The sequence below is a fragment of the Vanessa tameamea genome, chromosome 25 (assembly GCF_037043105.1).
Source record: "Vanessa tameamea isolate UH-Manoa-2023 chromosome 25, ilVanTame1 primary haplotype, whole genome shotgun sequence".
Lineage (NCBI taxonomy): Eukaryota > Metazoa > Arthropoda > Insecta > Lepidoptera > Nymphalidae > Vanessa > Vanessa tameamea.
The window spans coordinates 1433647-1451836 of NC_087333.1; the positions used below are offsets into that span (position 1 = coordinate 1433647).

General features: G+C 33.3%; 1 protein-coding gene and 1 non-coding gene across 2 annotated transcripts; one reads left to right on the forward strand and one right to left on the reverse strand.

Annotated features, from left to right (window-relative positions):
* Positions 1–2772: 2772 nt before the first annotated feature.
* Positions 2773–16769, reverse strand: LOC113399505 (facilitated trehalose transporter Tret1-like). Its single transcript, XM_026638649.2, has 10 exons — positions 16611–16769; positions 11965–12197; positions 11355–11508; positions 10590–10759; positions 9688–9811; positions 8980–9069; positions 8214–8272; positions 7165–7323; positions 6156–6338; positions 2773–3024 (listed from the first exon to the last, which is right to left on the reverse strand). The coding sequence occupies exons 1-10, from the start codon at positions 16645–16647 to the stop codon at positions 2797–2799; spliced, it is 1437 nt and encodes a 478-aa protein (XP_026494434.2). The 5' UTR covers positions 16648–16769; the 3' UTR covers positions 2773–2796.
* On the forward strand, positions 7898–7969 carry Trnam-cau (transfer RNA methionine (anticodon CAU)). The gene has a single exon. It is a non-coding gene; the product is annotated as a tRNA-Met (tRNA).
* Positions 16770–18190: the final 1421 nt, after the last annotated feature.

Sequence of the window (18190 nt, forward strand, 5' to 3'; positions counted from 1 at the left end):
AAAACTCATTTAAATTATGATCAGTATAATATTTACGTTAGATCAGAGCGATGTTAATCAACCAATGATAGACTTAGCACCTGCACAGAACATATTATATTGCACAAATTTGTGCCCAATCACAGGAGATCCGACACAGATATACTTTCCAACTTTTATGTCAATGCTACCAACATAAAAAATCCGAGCTGATAATTTCTTGAGAGAAAATTCCAATAACCATTGATTATATAATATCAAAATCCGGGCTTCGACCTACATTATCTGCAGCCTCAAAGTTAGCCACTGAGTAAACGAGTCAGCCATCCATAATAACATCAGTAGAATGTTCCTCTTCGAATTCTATGAACAATATATATTACTATTTCCTCAACTAAGTTCCATTGTTCGAAAGTAAGCCAAGTGTTAGATTTACTGTTGAAGTCGGTCGTAAATAATATTAAGTAGGTCTTTAGTAAATGCCATTTATGCTGGACTCCATGATCTTATTTATCTTTCCAATAATATAAATATAGTTCTACGATAGTTTAAATACTACTTAATATATATATACGGTCGTATATATAAATAACGTAAATTGCAGCCAGTAAATGTTCCACTTCTGGACTCTCCCATTGAGGAGATTGCTTGTAGCTTATTCTAACAGGCTGCAAAAGTGCGTCTTTATGATAAACATATGGAAATATCATTGGAATTAGCAGGATTTATTATATACTCAAATTAGGCTTATGAAATTTCAGCAGTGCTTGTCTATTTTGAAGTGAAAATTATCGTCTTGTCCACGTTCTAACCAATGGGACATCTCGGCTCTCATATACATATATGTATATAGCAAGCGAATATTGGACGGACCCTGTCTATTCTTGCCTTTGCTTGGTTTTCTTGTTAAATTGGTAACAATTTCAAGCTATCTCCTCCGTCCAATCAGTACATTATATACGAAGCTAGTGTAATTTCGGTAGTTCGGGATGGCAAAATAAAATTATGTTTTTTACAATGATGCTCCAATCTCTCTATATATCTTTTACAAGCCCTCACAATCATCCAATTGTTTTCCTTATGACAGCTCAATCATTTTTAAAATAAGCAATAGTGTTACATGCCAGTATTAAATGTTATCCCATAAAATAATATTAACTAAAGTTGTACAAATTATTGATCAATTAATTACAATAATAATTGTATATATTTATAATATGTGATATTATTAATGATATAATTAATTATAATATCCTATGACGTAGCACCGTATGGAGGTTAGGGCTAATCTCGTAACACTAGATCTTCGACTGATCGATATTTAAAATAAAAAGATGTTTAAAACTCGTTGCGATTAAAATTAACTCAAATTGAAGCTGAAGCTATAATGACAAAAAAAATTAAAATATATACACCCTTCTCATTCAAATAGTAACGCCCAATTTTTTATGAAAATAAAGAGGCGAGTTCCGAGTTTCGTGTGGGTCTCGGTGCGATCAACTTTGGGAATCACTGGGAGAACATGTAAGTCGTTCTGTCGACAAATACCCTCAATCGTAAAGTAAAGTGTAATAATAATAATAATAGGTAAGTAAAATTATATTATAAAAAGTGATATTTATTTATTCAAGATTTAGATTAATTACATTAGCATATATTTAATACAATTAAAACAAAATTTGGCCAATTTCCTTATTATTAATATAACAAAAGCCCTTGACCTTCGCAGAAGACCAAAAACTATTTATACATCTATATATTTGTATAATATTTATCAATAACAAAGCAAGGTTTATATACATTGACTACTTATTATTAAATGGTCCAATCCGCCTGAAGAAACTTTTTAAGACATTTTCTGCCTCGCACAACCACTCTGTGGAACCAGTTTTCGCCGACGGTTTTTCCGAATTGATACGATTTGGGAACCTTCAAGAAAAGAGCGTACTCTTTGCTGAAAGGCGGGCAACGCACCTGCAAGCCCCCCGGTGTTGCAGATGTCCATGGGCGGTGGTAGTCACTTTCCATCAGGTGAGCCTCCTGCCCGTTTGCCACAAATGAAATTAAAAAAAAAAATTAAAAAAAAAGTCCTTTCTTACACGGTGATCAGATCAACAAAATGGGATTGAAGATTTATTAACTTTGCATACTTGCTCACTAATCCCGAACCGATTCAAAGTATTCATATTAAGCTATAGAATTACCGATGATATGCTCTTGATGTTGTTGAAAATAATAAATAGTTTATTTATTATACGCAAATTAAAAAAAAGCTTTTTAATTAATTGTACAAGAAAATGAAAGCGTACAAAGGTAGACTTATTCCAATAAAACATCTTAAAAAAACAGTAAATTTCTCATACTAAATATTATTAACATGCTAATGGGTTTTATAAATCTTTCCACTTCAAACTTAATTAATTTAACAAATATAATCTAAATTGATTTTTTTGCTGTCTCTACTCTTAGCCGTCGCACGCACACTAATACATCTTGTTAGTACGAGCCTCACTCATGCTAACGCACTGATACTTTAGCGTGGGGGGGAGCACCTTTGTAAGCGAATGGGTATATACCCAGACGGGTTCACAAAGCCCTATAACTGGTAAATGAAATGTTCATAAAATCATAATTAAACAAAACATCTATAACATCCTATAATTACTAGTTTTCGACCATAATTGTCTGTTTTGAGCATATTTGTATCAAAAAATTGAAAAACGGGATCAAAAGTTACAGAAATGTTATTTCTTTGTCTATTATTATTATATATATATTGTCTATACAGATAGAGTCATTATTAGAATACCATTAAACTCATTTCCGTCGCCTCAAAAACGTTTCCTGAATTTGTTCATTAGTGAGTCCCTTTGTTTCCGGCACTAAAAATAGGCCAATGATGGTGTCTATAACAGCGAAGCAAGCGAAACTGTAGAAAGATCCGTGGACTCCGAAGAATTTGACCATGTAGGGGAAGACACCCACGATGAAGAAATTGAGGAGCCACACCCATTCCATTAACAGCATGGAAGCGAGGCTTTGTACCTGATGGGTAAATAAAAACACATCAGATAAGACAAGTACAATCTTGCTAAGGTAATGCGTTTATAACGTCAGTGTTTTGATCATGAACACACAAAAAATAAACAGTTGACACAGTCTGTACGCCACCAACCTTGGAAATTAAGATGTTATATCCCTTGTGCATGTAGATACACTGGCTTACTCAAACCGGAACACAACAATACTGAGTACTGCTGTTTGGCGGTGGAATATCTGATGAGTGGGAGGTACCTAACCAGGTGGACTTGCAAAATGCCCTACCACTCAGTAAGTTATTGGTATGGGAAATATAAGATAATAATATTCACTTCACTCAAAGTACATCCTCATGTCACAAATATTTTTCAATCTGGATTACTTCAAGTAAACATTAAACTATAAATATATTTCCTTAATTACCAAATCAAAACCCGAAAAATTCCATTGAGGATACATAAATTACATTCTTAATGTGTTTTTATTTCGTGCAAAAAATTGTAAATGCCAAACTTGTTCGTACCATTTATATTTAATCAATATTTTCGCATTTAACCCTTAACTGATCAAAAGCTTTTTGACCTTTTGAATAAAACACTTTCAGAAGTAAGTACGAAGAAATATTGAATAATCAGCATATATCTGTAATAACAGAAATCTGTGCCAAAAAAGTTCTGTGCATAGATTAACTAAACTAACTACTTGTAAAAAGTAAAAAGAAATAAATTTTATTAAGTTCTAACATAATAAAAATGCCCAAGTCTTATACAAAAACATAGAAAAAAATCAAACAAGATTATTTACGTTTATTTTTTCACAGAACTAAATGCGGTACGAAATTATATCTTAAAATCATGATTGATCACTTCCAGGCTTTTTATATTCCTTGTATGATAATGATTCATGATAAAAATATTTTTGCTCTACTAATCCAATTTATTATAGCTGAATGTTTTTAATGATGCATGACATTTATTAATTACTCGTCTGTCCGCGGCTTCATCCATGTGTGGGGGGGGGCAGGTTTTAGGTTAGCTTTGTTTATGTAAACGGTCGGATAAATAGGCCACCTGATTTTATGTGGTCTCATCACCGTCCATAGACATTGGTGATGTAAGATATATTAAGCATTACATCGTCAAAGCACCAGCAATCAGAACTTAGATGTCCCTTGTACCTGTAGTTACAACTGCTTACTCAACCTTCAAACCCGGAAGAATACTAAGTATTGCTGTTTGTCGGTAGAATACCTGATGAGGTACCTACCCAGACGGGCTTGCACAAAGCCCTACCACCAAGTAAAAGTCTTATCTGTACCCCTGACAAGCCCTGACTGTAAGATTTCATGTTGATATCGATCAAATCTTTGATTGAGGTTCTGTAGTTAAGACTTGAAAGATAAACAAACAAAGGCACTTTATATATTAAACCCTCGGCTCGTGTGTTTGATTATGAAAAAATAATAATCACATATAGCCGCTTAGGAATTCAATGAGATACACACGTACAAAACGATTATATGTATATAAATATATAATCTCGGCGCCGATTGTTTAAGATAAAATATTTATTTCTCAAACTGCAATGAAGATAATGTCGTTATTTTTATCTAAATGTAAATTTATTTTATTTGATATTTAAAGACCTGTGACGTCATATTTAAATTTGCAGTAGCATTCTTATCAATATTTAGTTTGTACAAGTTGGTATGTCAGTTTGTATAAAATGTAAAAAGCGGCCAAGTGCGAGTCGGACTCGTCCATGAAGGGTTCCGTAGCAGCAAGTAACAAGGTTTATGTTTATGAAATTAAATGTTTTTTTGTTTTTATATTTGAGTTGATTGAATGAAAGGTAAATTGCGGTTTACGATTTATGAAATTAAAATAAAAAAAACTACTTACTAGATCTCGTTCAAACCAATTTCGGGTGGAAGTTTACATGGTAATGTACATCATATATTTTTTTTAGTTTTATCATTCACATTCACAGGGGGGAGGACATTTTACGACTTCGGAAGTGTCTCTCGCGCAAACTATGTACTCAACTTGGAAAAAAAATTTGTTAGAAACCTCGATATCATTGTTGAAGGCCTATCCATATATTCACACGTATACTCATCTAGTCTCAACAGTATAGTTCTTATAGTTTCGGAAAAAAGTGTCTGTGACATACGGACGGACGGACAGACAGACAAACAGACATGACGAATATATAAGGGTTCCGTTTTTTGCCTTTTGGCTAGGGAACCCCTACATAAAGGAACTACTACTATAGCGATGCACCCAAGCCTCGCACGGGTGCAGCTTAGTAAAAAAGATAATATGACATAAAAGCAGTTATGCCATATGCATAAATATTACTATGCAATGCGCTCAGGATTGTGGTGATTTTTTTTTATAATTGAATCGTTATATTAGGAGATTAACTCTTACATACAAAGACAGAATTTTTACCTATTAATAATATTAATATAGATGTTATAGAAAAGGACAAATTTTCGGCAAATAATAATAACATCCTATTCAAATACTATTGTAATTAATCTAACTTCTAGAAATACTATTATGACAAATATGTTTCAAGAATAATGTGTGTTGAATATTTTTTTATAATTTGATTGTGATATCTAGTTGAAGAAGATATACTACGTCTAGATATGTGTTTTTGTCCGTGTCACCGTTTCGTATCAGCGTCGCGATCGAAAAACTCTAGACGCAAAGTTAGAATAGACCGTTACTCCGTTACGTCGCTGCGATCATTGTTATCATCACTGTGTGAAGTTTTGTATCACCTTTGACACAAACGACTCATGACGCTGACGCCGTATATCCAAACATCCAAACAGTTTGGAGTTACGGTACGGAAAAAGATCTGGAGGCAGCTTAAGAGGCACGTATACTCGTAATATCAATACACGCGTATGTGTGTAAGCATGTCTGTGTATTTTTAATAATGACATTGACTACAAAAAGTACCGTTATTATGACATCTAAGATGTCAGATGTTAGTGCATATAATTTGCACAACTAAAAGCCATTAAACTAAGAATTGAATTAATACAGCTTACACAGCCTTTCATTGGAAATACTGATTTATAATATATTAATATGTTATTCGATGACATAATAATTACATACCTCTGGTATAAAAGCTTCCGCTAGCAACACGTATGGTACACTCCCGGAGCCAAACATGAAAGAGAAGCAGAACAGCAATATGAGCACAGCTGTCACCCATGGCGGTAGAATGCTGGTCTGAATAAGTACGCCCATCCCTGCGAGACACAGGCCCACAGCGATTGAAGAGGTTACGAGAAGGACCTATAAAGGAAACTTAGGACTTTAGTAAAGATCTTTGTCTCTATATTGAAAAAGTCAAATTTGTTGCCTAAATAATTGTTTCTAACTCTACCAATATATGTATTGGAGTTCGTTGCTTCAAATTACGTCGACAAACCTCATCAGATTTCATAAAACGACACTATCAAAATCATTTAACGCATCACACACGAAAAAATCGGAACTCACTCAGCAAAATGATAGTGAGAGTGATCTTAAAGACTGTTCACTGAAGCAATGGGCACTTATTTTTAGTGATTAGATAGTTTAGTGATGTTTTCGGATCGCACGTGAAAGTACTACTTTCATTTCTTGGTCTTGGAACTGAATGAGACGACGCAGGTGCTACTCACACATACTAATGCATCGATTTGTATCAGGTCATCTATTTGAATCTAGATTGCGCTTTTTAAAATGTAATTGATTTCGGTGAAATCTATAATAATCGGTTGACCATATTGTGGACAAAATAATCGATTATTCGAGAATATCGAGACGTCAATTTTTAAATTTGGAAGATAACTTTTTTTTAAATAACGCTATACAAATTTACATCCTTAGGCTGTTGATAAAGATTACTCGCTACAACTATATGTAACATTTTCAAGGTCATAACCTTTATCTACCAAAGTTATTTTCAATTACAATCACTATTAAATTTAAAGCGATACCGTATCACACCAAAAAAAAATTGTAAATTTATCTTTGCTAATATTTTTAGGTTGGTTTCAGTTACAATTTAGTTATTCATTCCTGTAATTTAAAAAACGAATTCTTGGCTTGATGATAATGTTGTTAAACAACTCACCCGCCTTCCAAATTTGTCGGAAAACAAAGCACTTAAAAGACTTCCAAAGAGGAGGACCAGCGCAAACATCACGGAGCAGAAATGTGAGGAGAGACTGGGTGCAGCACTCCCAAATATGTCCTTGGCATAAACCTGCACCGCTACCATACCCATCATCACCTGTTAAAATAAAACCCATTAACGATATATTAATTATAATTTAATTGAACATTATGACCTTGAAACTCCTTGCTTCTGTACCTAACCGCTCAACGTTTATCAATAGGTTAAGTTCAATATTGCACGCACTAATCTAAAGTGCTTTCAGAATTATTTGTTAATCGTAGAGAAAGATTAAACATTACCTTGTTGCTAGGCTTGCAACGAATATTCGGTTACTATTCGGTATTCGCCCTATTTGGCTGCTTTTATTATATTCGCCCGAATAATAATACCGATTGATTCATATATTTTGTTATAAGGAGATAATTGGAAAAATTAAAAAAATATCGATTCATTAGATACGTATGAATTCATTGATCATATTAGCAAATACAATTAATATTGAACCATACCATAGTTTAAAGATAGAAAATAGAACAATAAAAATCTCTTATATACATAGATACAAAGAATATAAAACACTCTCCTTATTTCCAATCAGTTTAAAAATAAAAAAAATAGTAAAGCTAGTAACAGGCGTTTACGTTTTCAATATTAAATAATGTTACACATTTTCACACTTTACATCAAGAGCAGAGTGGCGCAGTGGAAGCGTGCTGGGCCCATAACCCAGAGGTCCGTGGATCGAAACCACGCTCTGCTAGCAACGTTTTTGTTTTTTATTAACATATTTTTTTGTTGTTATTTTTTACATCGATATATCTCATAGCTTATTGTATTAATTTAATTCTTTATAAATATACATTCCCTTGTACAAAATGACACTAACATTCAGTTATCAGGAGGACTGGTGTCTTGTATACGTTAAAATATTAAATTTGAAACACGTATATTCCGAACAATTAAAATATATATAATTAATGATGTATTTACGTTTTTATACTTACTTGTACAGACAGCGTGAGACCAACTACGGTGAAAGCTCGTCGCGATGACGGGGAGACGACTGTGAAACAAAATTAAAGTTTTAATTACAGATGGCGCTAGTGTCCGTTCAATAAATTTTAATCGTGTTTTTTATTAGAATTGTTTTCAAACTAGCACTGAATAACTTAGTTGAGTTATGTATTTTCACATAACTTAAAATTTTATATTATTATATTATAGTATTATAGTCAAACATATTCAATTAAAATATTCAATCTCCCCGTTTAAATCATGAATAGCTTACAAACTTTATAATAGTTGATACAACTAACGCCATCTAGGATCTGTGTTTGAAGTTTTTTTTATTGAGACTGATTGCTTGGTCTAAGAATTTGCGCCACATTATTTTTAAATGACATTGACACGTCTGCCTAGGAGGTGATTTTCAGTCATCTGATGGTAAGTGGTTACCACTAACCATAGATATTGGCATATAAAAAAAAAAAATCTTCCTTCCTCCATCGCCAATGCACTACGAACCTTAGGAACTGAGATTTTATGTCCCTTGTGCATGTAGTTACACTCGGAACACATAAATACAAAATATCGGTACTTAGCGGTAGAATATAGAACATAGCACATAATTTAAGTTCACAAACCGCAAACAAAACACCGGGAGAACAGGATTTAAATGAATGAATTATTTTCAATTCATAATATCAGAATGAGTTCTCTTAATAAAAATTATATAGTTGCGTCTTTTAGTTATATAAGTAAAAAACTCACACAACATTTTGAATGATGACATTTTCGGATTCTCCTCATCGTCATTGTTCAAATTCAGTTTTTCTTTTTCCGCTTCATCAGCCTTAGCATCTATAACATAAATAAACGAACGATAAAAATACAGAGGGGCGATGTTTAATTTAATTCTTAAACTAGCGACCCCGACTTTGAACATGTGGGATTTGAGAATATAGTAATGTTTTGATACCAATATAATCCATACCATATAGCACTCAAAAATAGTGTAACGATCTACCAGTGCTTTGTTTTAGAACTGCAACATAATTTCCGTAGACTCTTTATAATATTATAATACGATTAGGGGTTAGGTAATTCATTATCAGACATTATGATATCCGAAAAGTCTATTCGTTCACGTTCGCAATATATCTCTTTTTGATGTTCCCTTAACTATGACACTTTCGGCTGACCCGTTTTCTCTACGCCGAGCTGACGTTTCCAGCATGTACGATAAAAATAAATAAATCCTAATTAAACTTTTTGATGCTTCGACATATGTATATATAGGTACGCCATCTGATGGTAAGCAGTTAATATCACGCAAAGACATTGCACTTTAAGATATATTAATCATCCCTTACGTCGTCCACGCGCCCCTAGCCTTTGGCGCTAAGGTGCGACCGGGTGTTATTTATATTATAAAATAAACTCATCATTAAATAGCATAAAATAATGCAAAACTTCTACCAGAATCAACTGCTATTAGTTCCACGGCAGGCGTTATCTGCTGTTTTAGTCTTGAAAACTCTTCCATCACAACTTTTGATGAGATCGACGCTCCTCTGTAATGAGCGATAGCCAAACGAGCATCCTGCAATAAAATACCTTCAACGATTAATATGGTAGTCAGTCTGCATGTGAGCGGTCAAATAACATCAAAATTTTATTCAAGTAGGCTTTTTAAGCACTTTTGCATCGTAATTTTACAGAATTGTATTAAATATAAAGCTTCCAATCGGAATGCAGATTCTACCAAGAAAAATCCCGAGAAACACAGTAGGAAATTAAATACAATTAAATTTATATAATATATCCCATCTACAAGTGCATTTCTTTTAACCTTCATGCTTTTTTACCCTGTATATTTTTTTTAAATGATATGTCTTATTTAATAATATTGTTTTTACTTAATGTTCAAATCTATGAATCGGCAAAAATTATATTCTATTTTACTAGTACAATGATCCAGTTGCTGTTCGATCGATGTAGAGACTATGAACGGGAACATATCATTGGCTCACAGTTACGATTAAGATGAGTTTTATGTTTTTGGGGAAGTTTGATTGGAATAGAATCGGGAATGTATCCTAGCTGTTAAATATTAGCAGTATTAACCCCGAAATTTACGAATACTTTCCATAGAATAATTATATAGTTTATTTCAACCATGATCAGCTCATCTGCAGAACTCACTTCGTACGTCATTCGTTATATTTTTGTAATACGACATTTTGTTTTTATGCGTAGATATTTTAAACATTTAAGGACATAACTACTTTATGATATTTCACTAGTTTGTACTTAGAATAATGTCCAGTGACACGAATTTTCGCAAAATTTATGGGAAGAAATGCCCTACGTCCACTTACCTCTTCCCGCTTTTGTCTCATTAGGTGTACAGGACTCTCGTTAATAGTCATCATGAGGCCCACGTAGATCAGACAGCAAATAATATTTGCCCAGATAATATACCTGTACGTTAAAAACCATCCGAGGAGGTACGAAAGGAGGACCCCTAAACAGTAGAAGGTGATCGGTGCTGTAAATGTTAAATTAAAATTGAAAAACATCTCAGGAACTCCTTACTTCCTTCATATATTTACTAATACATGCTAAATATTACTTTCATCCAGCACATGCAATTTTCCTCACTGTGTTTTTCTTTACCGGCGAGCATGATGAGATACATTCTAAAAATAAAATGGGCTGGGCTCTCGTGAGTCACATTAGGCTAACTATTAGCCTAAATACTATTCTAAATAATACGTATAATTTTTGGTTAACGTAATATTTAGAATAGTACGTTAACCAAAAATGTACTTAACATACCATAAGTGATGTTCTATTAGGTAAAGATTTATGCCAATAATCTGTCAAATGCTTAGAATTATCGGACGAGATTTTTGCTAAAATTTTTTAAAAAGATTTTGAAAATATTTTTTCTCTTTTATCTAAACCAAGGTTTGTGTCTTGCTTTCCTGATACCATGCCAGCAGTCATGATCATGTCGCGTTATCTTTAACTGGACTATTAATTATATTTAAAAGTCACAAAAAACGGAAAAAGTACCAATTAAATCTTACTTAAAGTAATTTTAAAATGTTGAGAATAATGAGTCAATTATTTAAACTAGCCTGATGTCAAAGTCCCTCGTATAGATTCTTCAACAACTTCAGATATAAAGATGGGTGAGTGAACCATAATGGCACCGCTAGATGTACCTCCAATGAACCTCGCAATAAGTATGACAATTGATGAACTTGTCAGGTCGATCATCAACCAAGATATCTGGAACATAAGAATATTATATTTATAAATATAAATTGATCTTTGCAGGCATAAGATTATCTGTAAGAGTATCTACTTAAAGATTGCTATGAAAAAAATATGTGTCTTACTACACTGACAAAACCATAATATGATCATAGACCTTAAATTAAATCGCTCTATGACAACATGGTTCATTAAAAGAGTACGAACTCTTTTACTGAACCTAAGACGAGTTCTAATGATTCCATTTTAGCTCATCAATTTATAAATTGATTTAATTTCGAATTTTATTTTATCATTTACTTTTCTTTAAATTTTTGTAGTAATGCTAAAATCGACCAAATGGACGAATAATTCGATGGGGGAAGTCAACTTTTTATTAATAAAGGCCTGACTATACGATGCATTGACAGAATTTTCAAATATCATTATTGTCAAGTATTTTCATGTACTGTGTATATCTAAAATAGTTACCATAAGTGGCAGAGCTATGATAATTCCACCCTTCTGTCTTCCGAAGACACTCAAAATCCAACCAATCATCGCCGTTCCCGCCATCGCTCCTAATGAAGGCAAACTTCCTACTAAGGAGCTCTCTAATTCAGTCATCGGTGAAGAAAGCAGAGTTGTATTTTTGTCTGTGTACAATTGTAGCGTGTATGATGGCCACACATACAGAAGACCAACCAGCATATTCCCTATGGAACCTAGAAGATGAGAAAAATGCTATATGTATAATATAAAAAACATTTCAGGTTGTTCACCTGCCCAATAATACGCTGCCATTAATCACTTTCTAAGATGTTATGTATCTTGTGTTTGTTATTAATTGGTAAGCAAATATTAGCCCTTTAGCTCTTGGATTAAAAAATAAACGGCAGAGACGCGTGGAACTATGAAGAAACTACGAAAGTAACGTGGAACTGTGGAGAAACTTCGAAGCGGTGATGCAACAAAAACGAATACAAATTTCAAGCGTTTTTCATTCCCTATTTTATAACAGAGTTGCTAATTTTCTTCTAAAATGTTAATCAAGTTATCCTGATTAGTCTGATTGCTGGGCTAAGACCTCCTCGGAGAAGGTTTGGAGCTTATTCTACCGTGCCATAGTTTATCATAAAAAGGAGTATAAAATTTGCACTGATCATATCAATAGACTAAATTGAAAGTGGGTGAAATTGCAAAGCGCACCAATTAACATAATAATGTTCTATACTAAGAGTTTCTCCGATGCGCTACGTCTTTTGGGTCAAAATTTTGTTAAAACTGGGTTAGAAGTTTTGCAGTTGGGCATTACAAAAAAAAACGCTTCCTTATTATTATAAATTTGTTAATTCTTTGATTATTCTTTCAGTTTAACTCGAAATTTAAAAATATCAATATCATAGGCCTTGTTGTTTGTGATATCCATCTCTAAAGCTTCAAGGATTGCAATATTTTATAAATAACATTGATAACTACCGATAATTTATTTATTAGTAAATAATATTAATAACAATATTTTTAGTTAGAGTTATAAGTCTACAATTTGACAATGCGTACAATTTATTTCAAATCATAGAAAGAGGGTTTTTTTATAAATAAAACATTATTACATTCGACCTAAAATCATACGACGTCTGATAAGATCTCGGAAATATATGACAGGTGGTATATTAATTCATCATTGTACTGATTGTGAGTGATATAGAATTTACTAAAGGAAATTGTGTTTTATATTATATAACTATATCTATACACTTATAAAAATATCTGGGTGCTATGAATTTACACATGAGAAATTCCTTCGAAGATCTCTTCTGTTTTGCGAACGCCCGGTATCCATAAATGTGAAGGAGTGGAGAGGAGAAGAATAAGTAGTTTTCACATCAGGCATGCGGAAAGAAGATGTGCGAAGATTATGTTTTGATAACGTTATAAGATAACGTTATCAAAACAATATATATAAATGTTATAATAATACTCTGTAAAATATATTTAAATTTGATCTAGTTCAACCTGGTAATTCCAGGTCTCTCATTCTAGTTAAAATTGGTTTCAACTAGATCGTTAAAACTATTATCATGAATAAGTCAGTTTTATACAATTTTATTAAACTTATCGTTGATACAAAACAAATGATGCTTTAATGATTAGTTGATAGGAAAAATACGAGCGGCACTACTAAAGAAGTCATGTTGGTGCTAGGTAGTTTTATCAGAAGCGTAGTACACGAAAAACCTTTCTATATACAGCTACTAGCAGAACCTGCTTTCCCGCGTGAAATTTATAAAACAAACTTCCAGCCCTATTCTACCCCCTTAGAGGTAAAGTTTGGTAAAATGTGATCGAATTTCTACATATAAGGAACCAACCTGCCAAATTTCAAGTTTGTAGGTGTTATAATTTCTGAAATTTCGTCATTCATTATCGTGAGTGGTATTTCGCATTTATATATAAATATTTAATATATATATATATATATATATATATATATATATATATATATATATATATACATACATACATATATATATATATTTATTAAATATTAGCTCATATCGAAAATCAAGAAGACGACTTGTCAAAGTTCAACAATATGGCTTTCGACCTCATTTATAGTAAATAAATTTTCAATTGACAGATTAAGAACAAATAATTAATGATAATAATAATAATAATGCCACTAATAAACAGTTCTTCATTAATAAGGTTTTTGTTTTTTTTTTTTCATCTTCTCTTTGTAAGTCCAAATTTTTATTTTTAATATATTCGTATTGTAAATTTTCTTTTTTTTTTTCTTTAATTTACCACATCCACCCCCGGCTCACAGTTGCCCGTGCCTTTTTTTACATTTTACTTTTATAAATTTTGGCGTTATTTTATATTTCTACTGAACATCAGCAGATCTTCGCTGGACTTTGAACTTGTCGTCTTCTTGGTCGTCTTAATATATAAATAATCCATAATAAATAATATATGATAATATATAAAAATACTGTATATAGTAATTTTTTTTTATCCTTATTACTGCAATCCAGCGGGCCCTGCTCCGTGCTAGATCAGAGAGAGTACAGCCTCGGCGACTCTGATATCGCGTTTATGTATAGATGTCTTGAGGCTGTGCTCTAGGATGGTCTTTTCTGAAGCACTGAATCTGCTGATAGCGTCGTCACCATCGTCCGTGTAATAGACACAGGTGTTAGTGTGTCTAGTGATTGCCACAACTGCGTGAGGAACACTTTCGTGTGTACGGAGCCTCACATTCTTCGACTGGACTATGATAACGTCGCCGTAGGTCTGTCCCTGAGATTCGTGGATGGTCATGACGCTTGACCTTTTCCGTATCCCTGGTCTATCAGGAGTTTCTTTTCCTCCTGCGTATGAGCCAGATATAGGGTTTTGGTTTGGCCGGATGGTATGTTGGCGTCAGTGAATCTCTCCATTTTGAGGGAGTGGACGATGGGACTTGCAGAGTATATGTTACGGTAGACCTCGCTAATGGCGTATGCGACGTCCAGGGGGTTTCGGTGCGTACAGGATAACTCACGGGTGATGTTTGTTGTCAGGCTTGGTCGGCAGTACCTCATTTCGAACAGATTTTCTCTGTCGATATAAGGCAACTGGTTGATATCTCCGATGAGGACCACCTCGCTAGCTCCGGACAGCTGTGCCGCCATTACTATGGCTCCAAAGTGGTTCATGAGAGCTTCGTCGACCGTAAGACGGTTACATTTTATGCTCCCATTGAACCCGTTCACTAGCACAGATGCCATAGTTCGTACCCTTGATTTAGCTTTTTCGCCAAATCGGTGTTTAAGTTGTTCTTTCAGGTCTTTGGCGGCTTCGATTGTGGAGGTGACTACCACTTCTTTGTCCTCAGCGAAATTCCTGACAATGTGAGTCGTCTTTCCGCATCCTGGTACCCCGTTTATCCACGATCATATTGTAATTTTTGGACTACCTTTGTTGCCTTATTTATCAGGCAGTTATAAATACTTATATTATAAATGTGAAAGTAACTCTGTCTGTCTGTCTGTTGCTCTTTCACAGCAAAATCTGCCATTCAAAAATACATTTCATACAATTGATGTTTTATTCCACCAATGAGTTTTTATTATGTTTTATCTGTGTTTCTTACGCGTTCGGTGAAGGAAAACATCTTAAGAACACCTGCATGAGTCGAATGAAGATCTGCGATATGTGCCTGCTCAAACTCATATTGCATTTTGTATTGAATAAGCTCTACATCGTCCTTCTCAAACGAGAAACTTAACCCAATAGTGTGACATTAAAACTCTGTTACTTTTTTTTCCATGAAGCTCTATCACCTCAAAGGTGTGGCTGTTTAGTAGTACCGACTTTAACACGAAGTTATTTTAATAGTTAATATCTAGACGCTCCTTGAAACAGCTTATTTAAACAAATATTAGAATTAATAGATAAGTTATAATCAGCCTCCTTACAACCCTCTTATAACTATAGAACGATTTAATTTACTTTTTCATGACATTTCGTCTTCTTAGAGGGTTTATAAGGATCTATATGATGTAGAACCGAGCTCATTTAATAGGGAATCCGCAAAAACTCTTTTTTTTTTATCATCTATATATTAAGAAGTGAATAGATCTCTGTCCTTACCTATTCCTCTTTAAGCATATTGCGCAACCGATATTGTAAGTTTAGATTGATTGATAGAATATTGGTTGTCGCCAGCGGATTTGCTCGCGTTTTAAAGTTAGTTCGTTGGATATTAGGAATAAAAACCAACTAAGCAACATGGCATTAATACTTGTCGAAATAAGCCCTATGTGAAATGGGGTATATTTCTTAAAGTCAATACCTGAGTAAAGTTTTTTACGAACAACCTAGCTCCTTGTACTTAGATTAAGTGCCAGTATATCGTAACAATATTTCAGCCTATTTATGAGATTTAATTTTTCATATTTATAGAGAATTTGCTGCAGCTTCGCTCGTGTTTAAGGCGTAAGTCTGAGATGTTACGTCTCCTGTGTCTTTAGTTACACGATCTTTCATTTATTTTATTTATTTTGTATTTTATACATAAATTATAAAACTAAATTATAATTTTATTATTTTTTGCCACTAAATTTTTTAAATTAAGTAACAATTAAACTCACACGCCACGCTTGTTTGGGCTTGATGCAACTTTCCCATTTTTGTATCGCACTTACACTGAACAACTGTCTACCATCACGTATTATCAGTCAGTTAAAACATTTTGTGAATGTTTAATTACATAAAGGTACGGTAAATGTTTGAACATCAGAACGCGATAGCGAACTTTGTGTAGTGTAGTCAACCGTCTACGTAAAACAAAATTATCACGATTCTATTTTCTAAGCAGTCGATATGTTATTATAAATGTGTGCATATTTTACTATCGACTCGATTTGAATATCGAATATCGATTTAAAATTTTGATAATGCTTGTTTGTTAATTTTATGTTGCTAATTGTTTTAGACCGTGACCACGATTGGTGCAATTTATTCCGCACACTGTAAACAAAAAAAGTTATCGCGGTTACAACTCACAAAATCTAATTTTCATGTGAAAATCTAGGCTTGGTTAGATAATCTGGTAAATATAGATAAAATCGACGAAATCGTTTTTTTTTTGTTTTTTTTAATAATACTATGCTATTAAATAGAAATATATATATATTTAAGAAGCTACATATAGAACTTTTTATTTATATACGAACATAATCCTCAATACTTCTTATAATATTGTACATTTCTTATAGCACATATATAGATAGGTACGATATTTCTTATAATTAGCAAATACTTACTTAAAAGATTTTAATGCGGTCATCATCTCCTTCGTGTTTTGTTTACACCCATCGTTGATATGATCGACAAAAAATTGTCAACCTCATAATGATTGCGACAGTTGCATTCTTGCTGGATAATAATAAAAAATATATAATATGCCTTTTTATATGAAATGGGACAAATGTGCTACCCGATCGTGGTCATCATCGCCCCTGGGCGATGATGACCACGATCGGGTAGCACGATCGGGTAGCACATAGCACGATCGGGTAGGTAGGTATTGGACCTGTCCAATGTCTATTACTGGAGCTGTAAGAAATATTCATCAAAGCGCTACCAAGCTTGAGAACTAAGACGTTATATTCTTTGTTCCAGAACATCTTATTGCCCATTACATTGGCTCACTCACCCTTTAAACTCAAGCATAATAATACTAAGTATAGCTATTTGACGGTAGAGTATATGATGAGTCTGGCCACCTACCCAGACGGACCACCAAGTAATTCATTCCCTTTAGCCTTATTATTAGACGCATAAAAAACCATTGAATAAACAACACGCCTATCCATATGTTCTGAACATGTACCTTAGGATATATATTATAAAAAAATAAGACCAGCTGATTTAAATTTTCATTATAAAACTTAGTATTAAATTTAATATTCGATTGAACGTTTATGAAATGAAATCATAGTTCTCAGACTAGTTTTGAGACGGCACAGTGGATATAATCTACATATCGTGGCGATAAGATCCAAGAAAACATCGAGGAGTTGCTATGTTAAATTTGCGTTCACAATTTATCTTGAGATGCCGCTGAAAAGTTTAAGTTGCAGAGGAGCAGACTATCAATAACTTATTCTCGATTTAAGAGGAATACATTGTCTAGTAATAGGATTATAATGAGTTTGTTAATGAACGA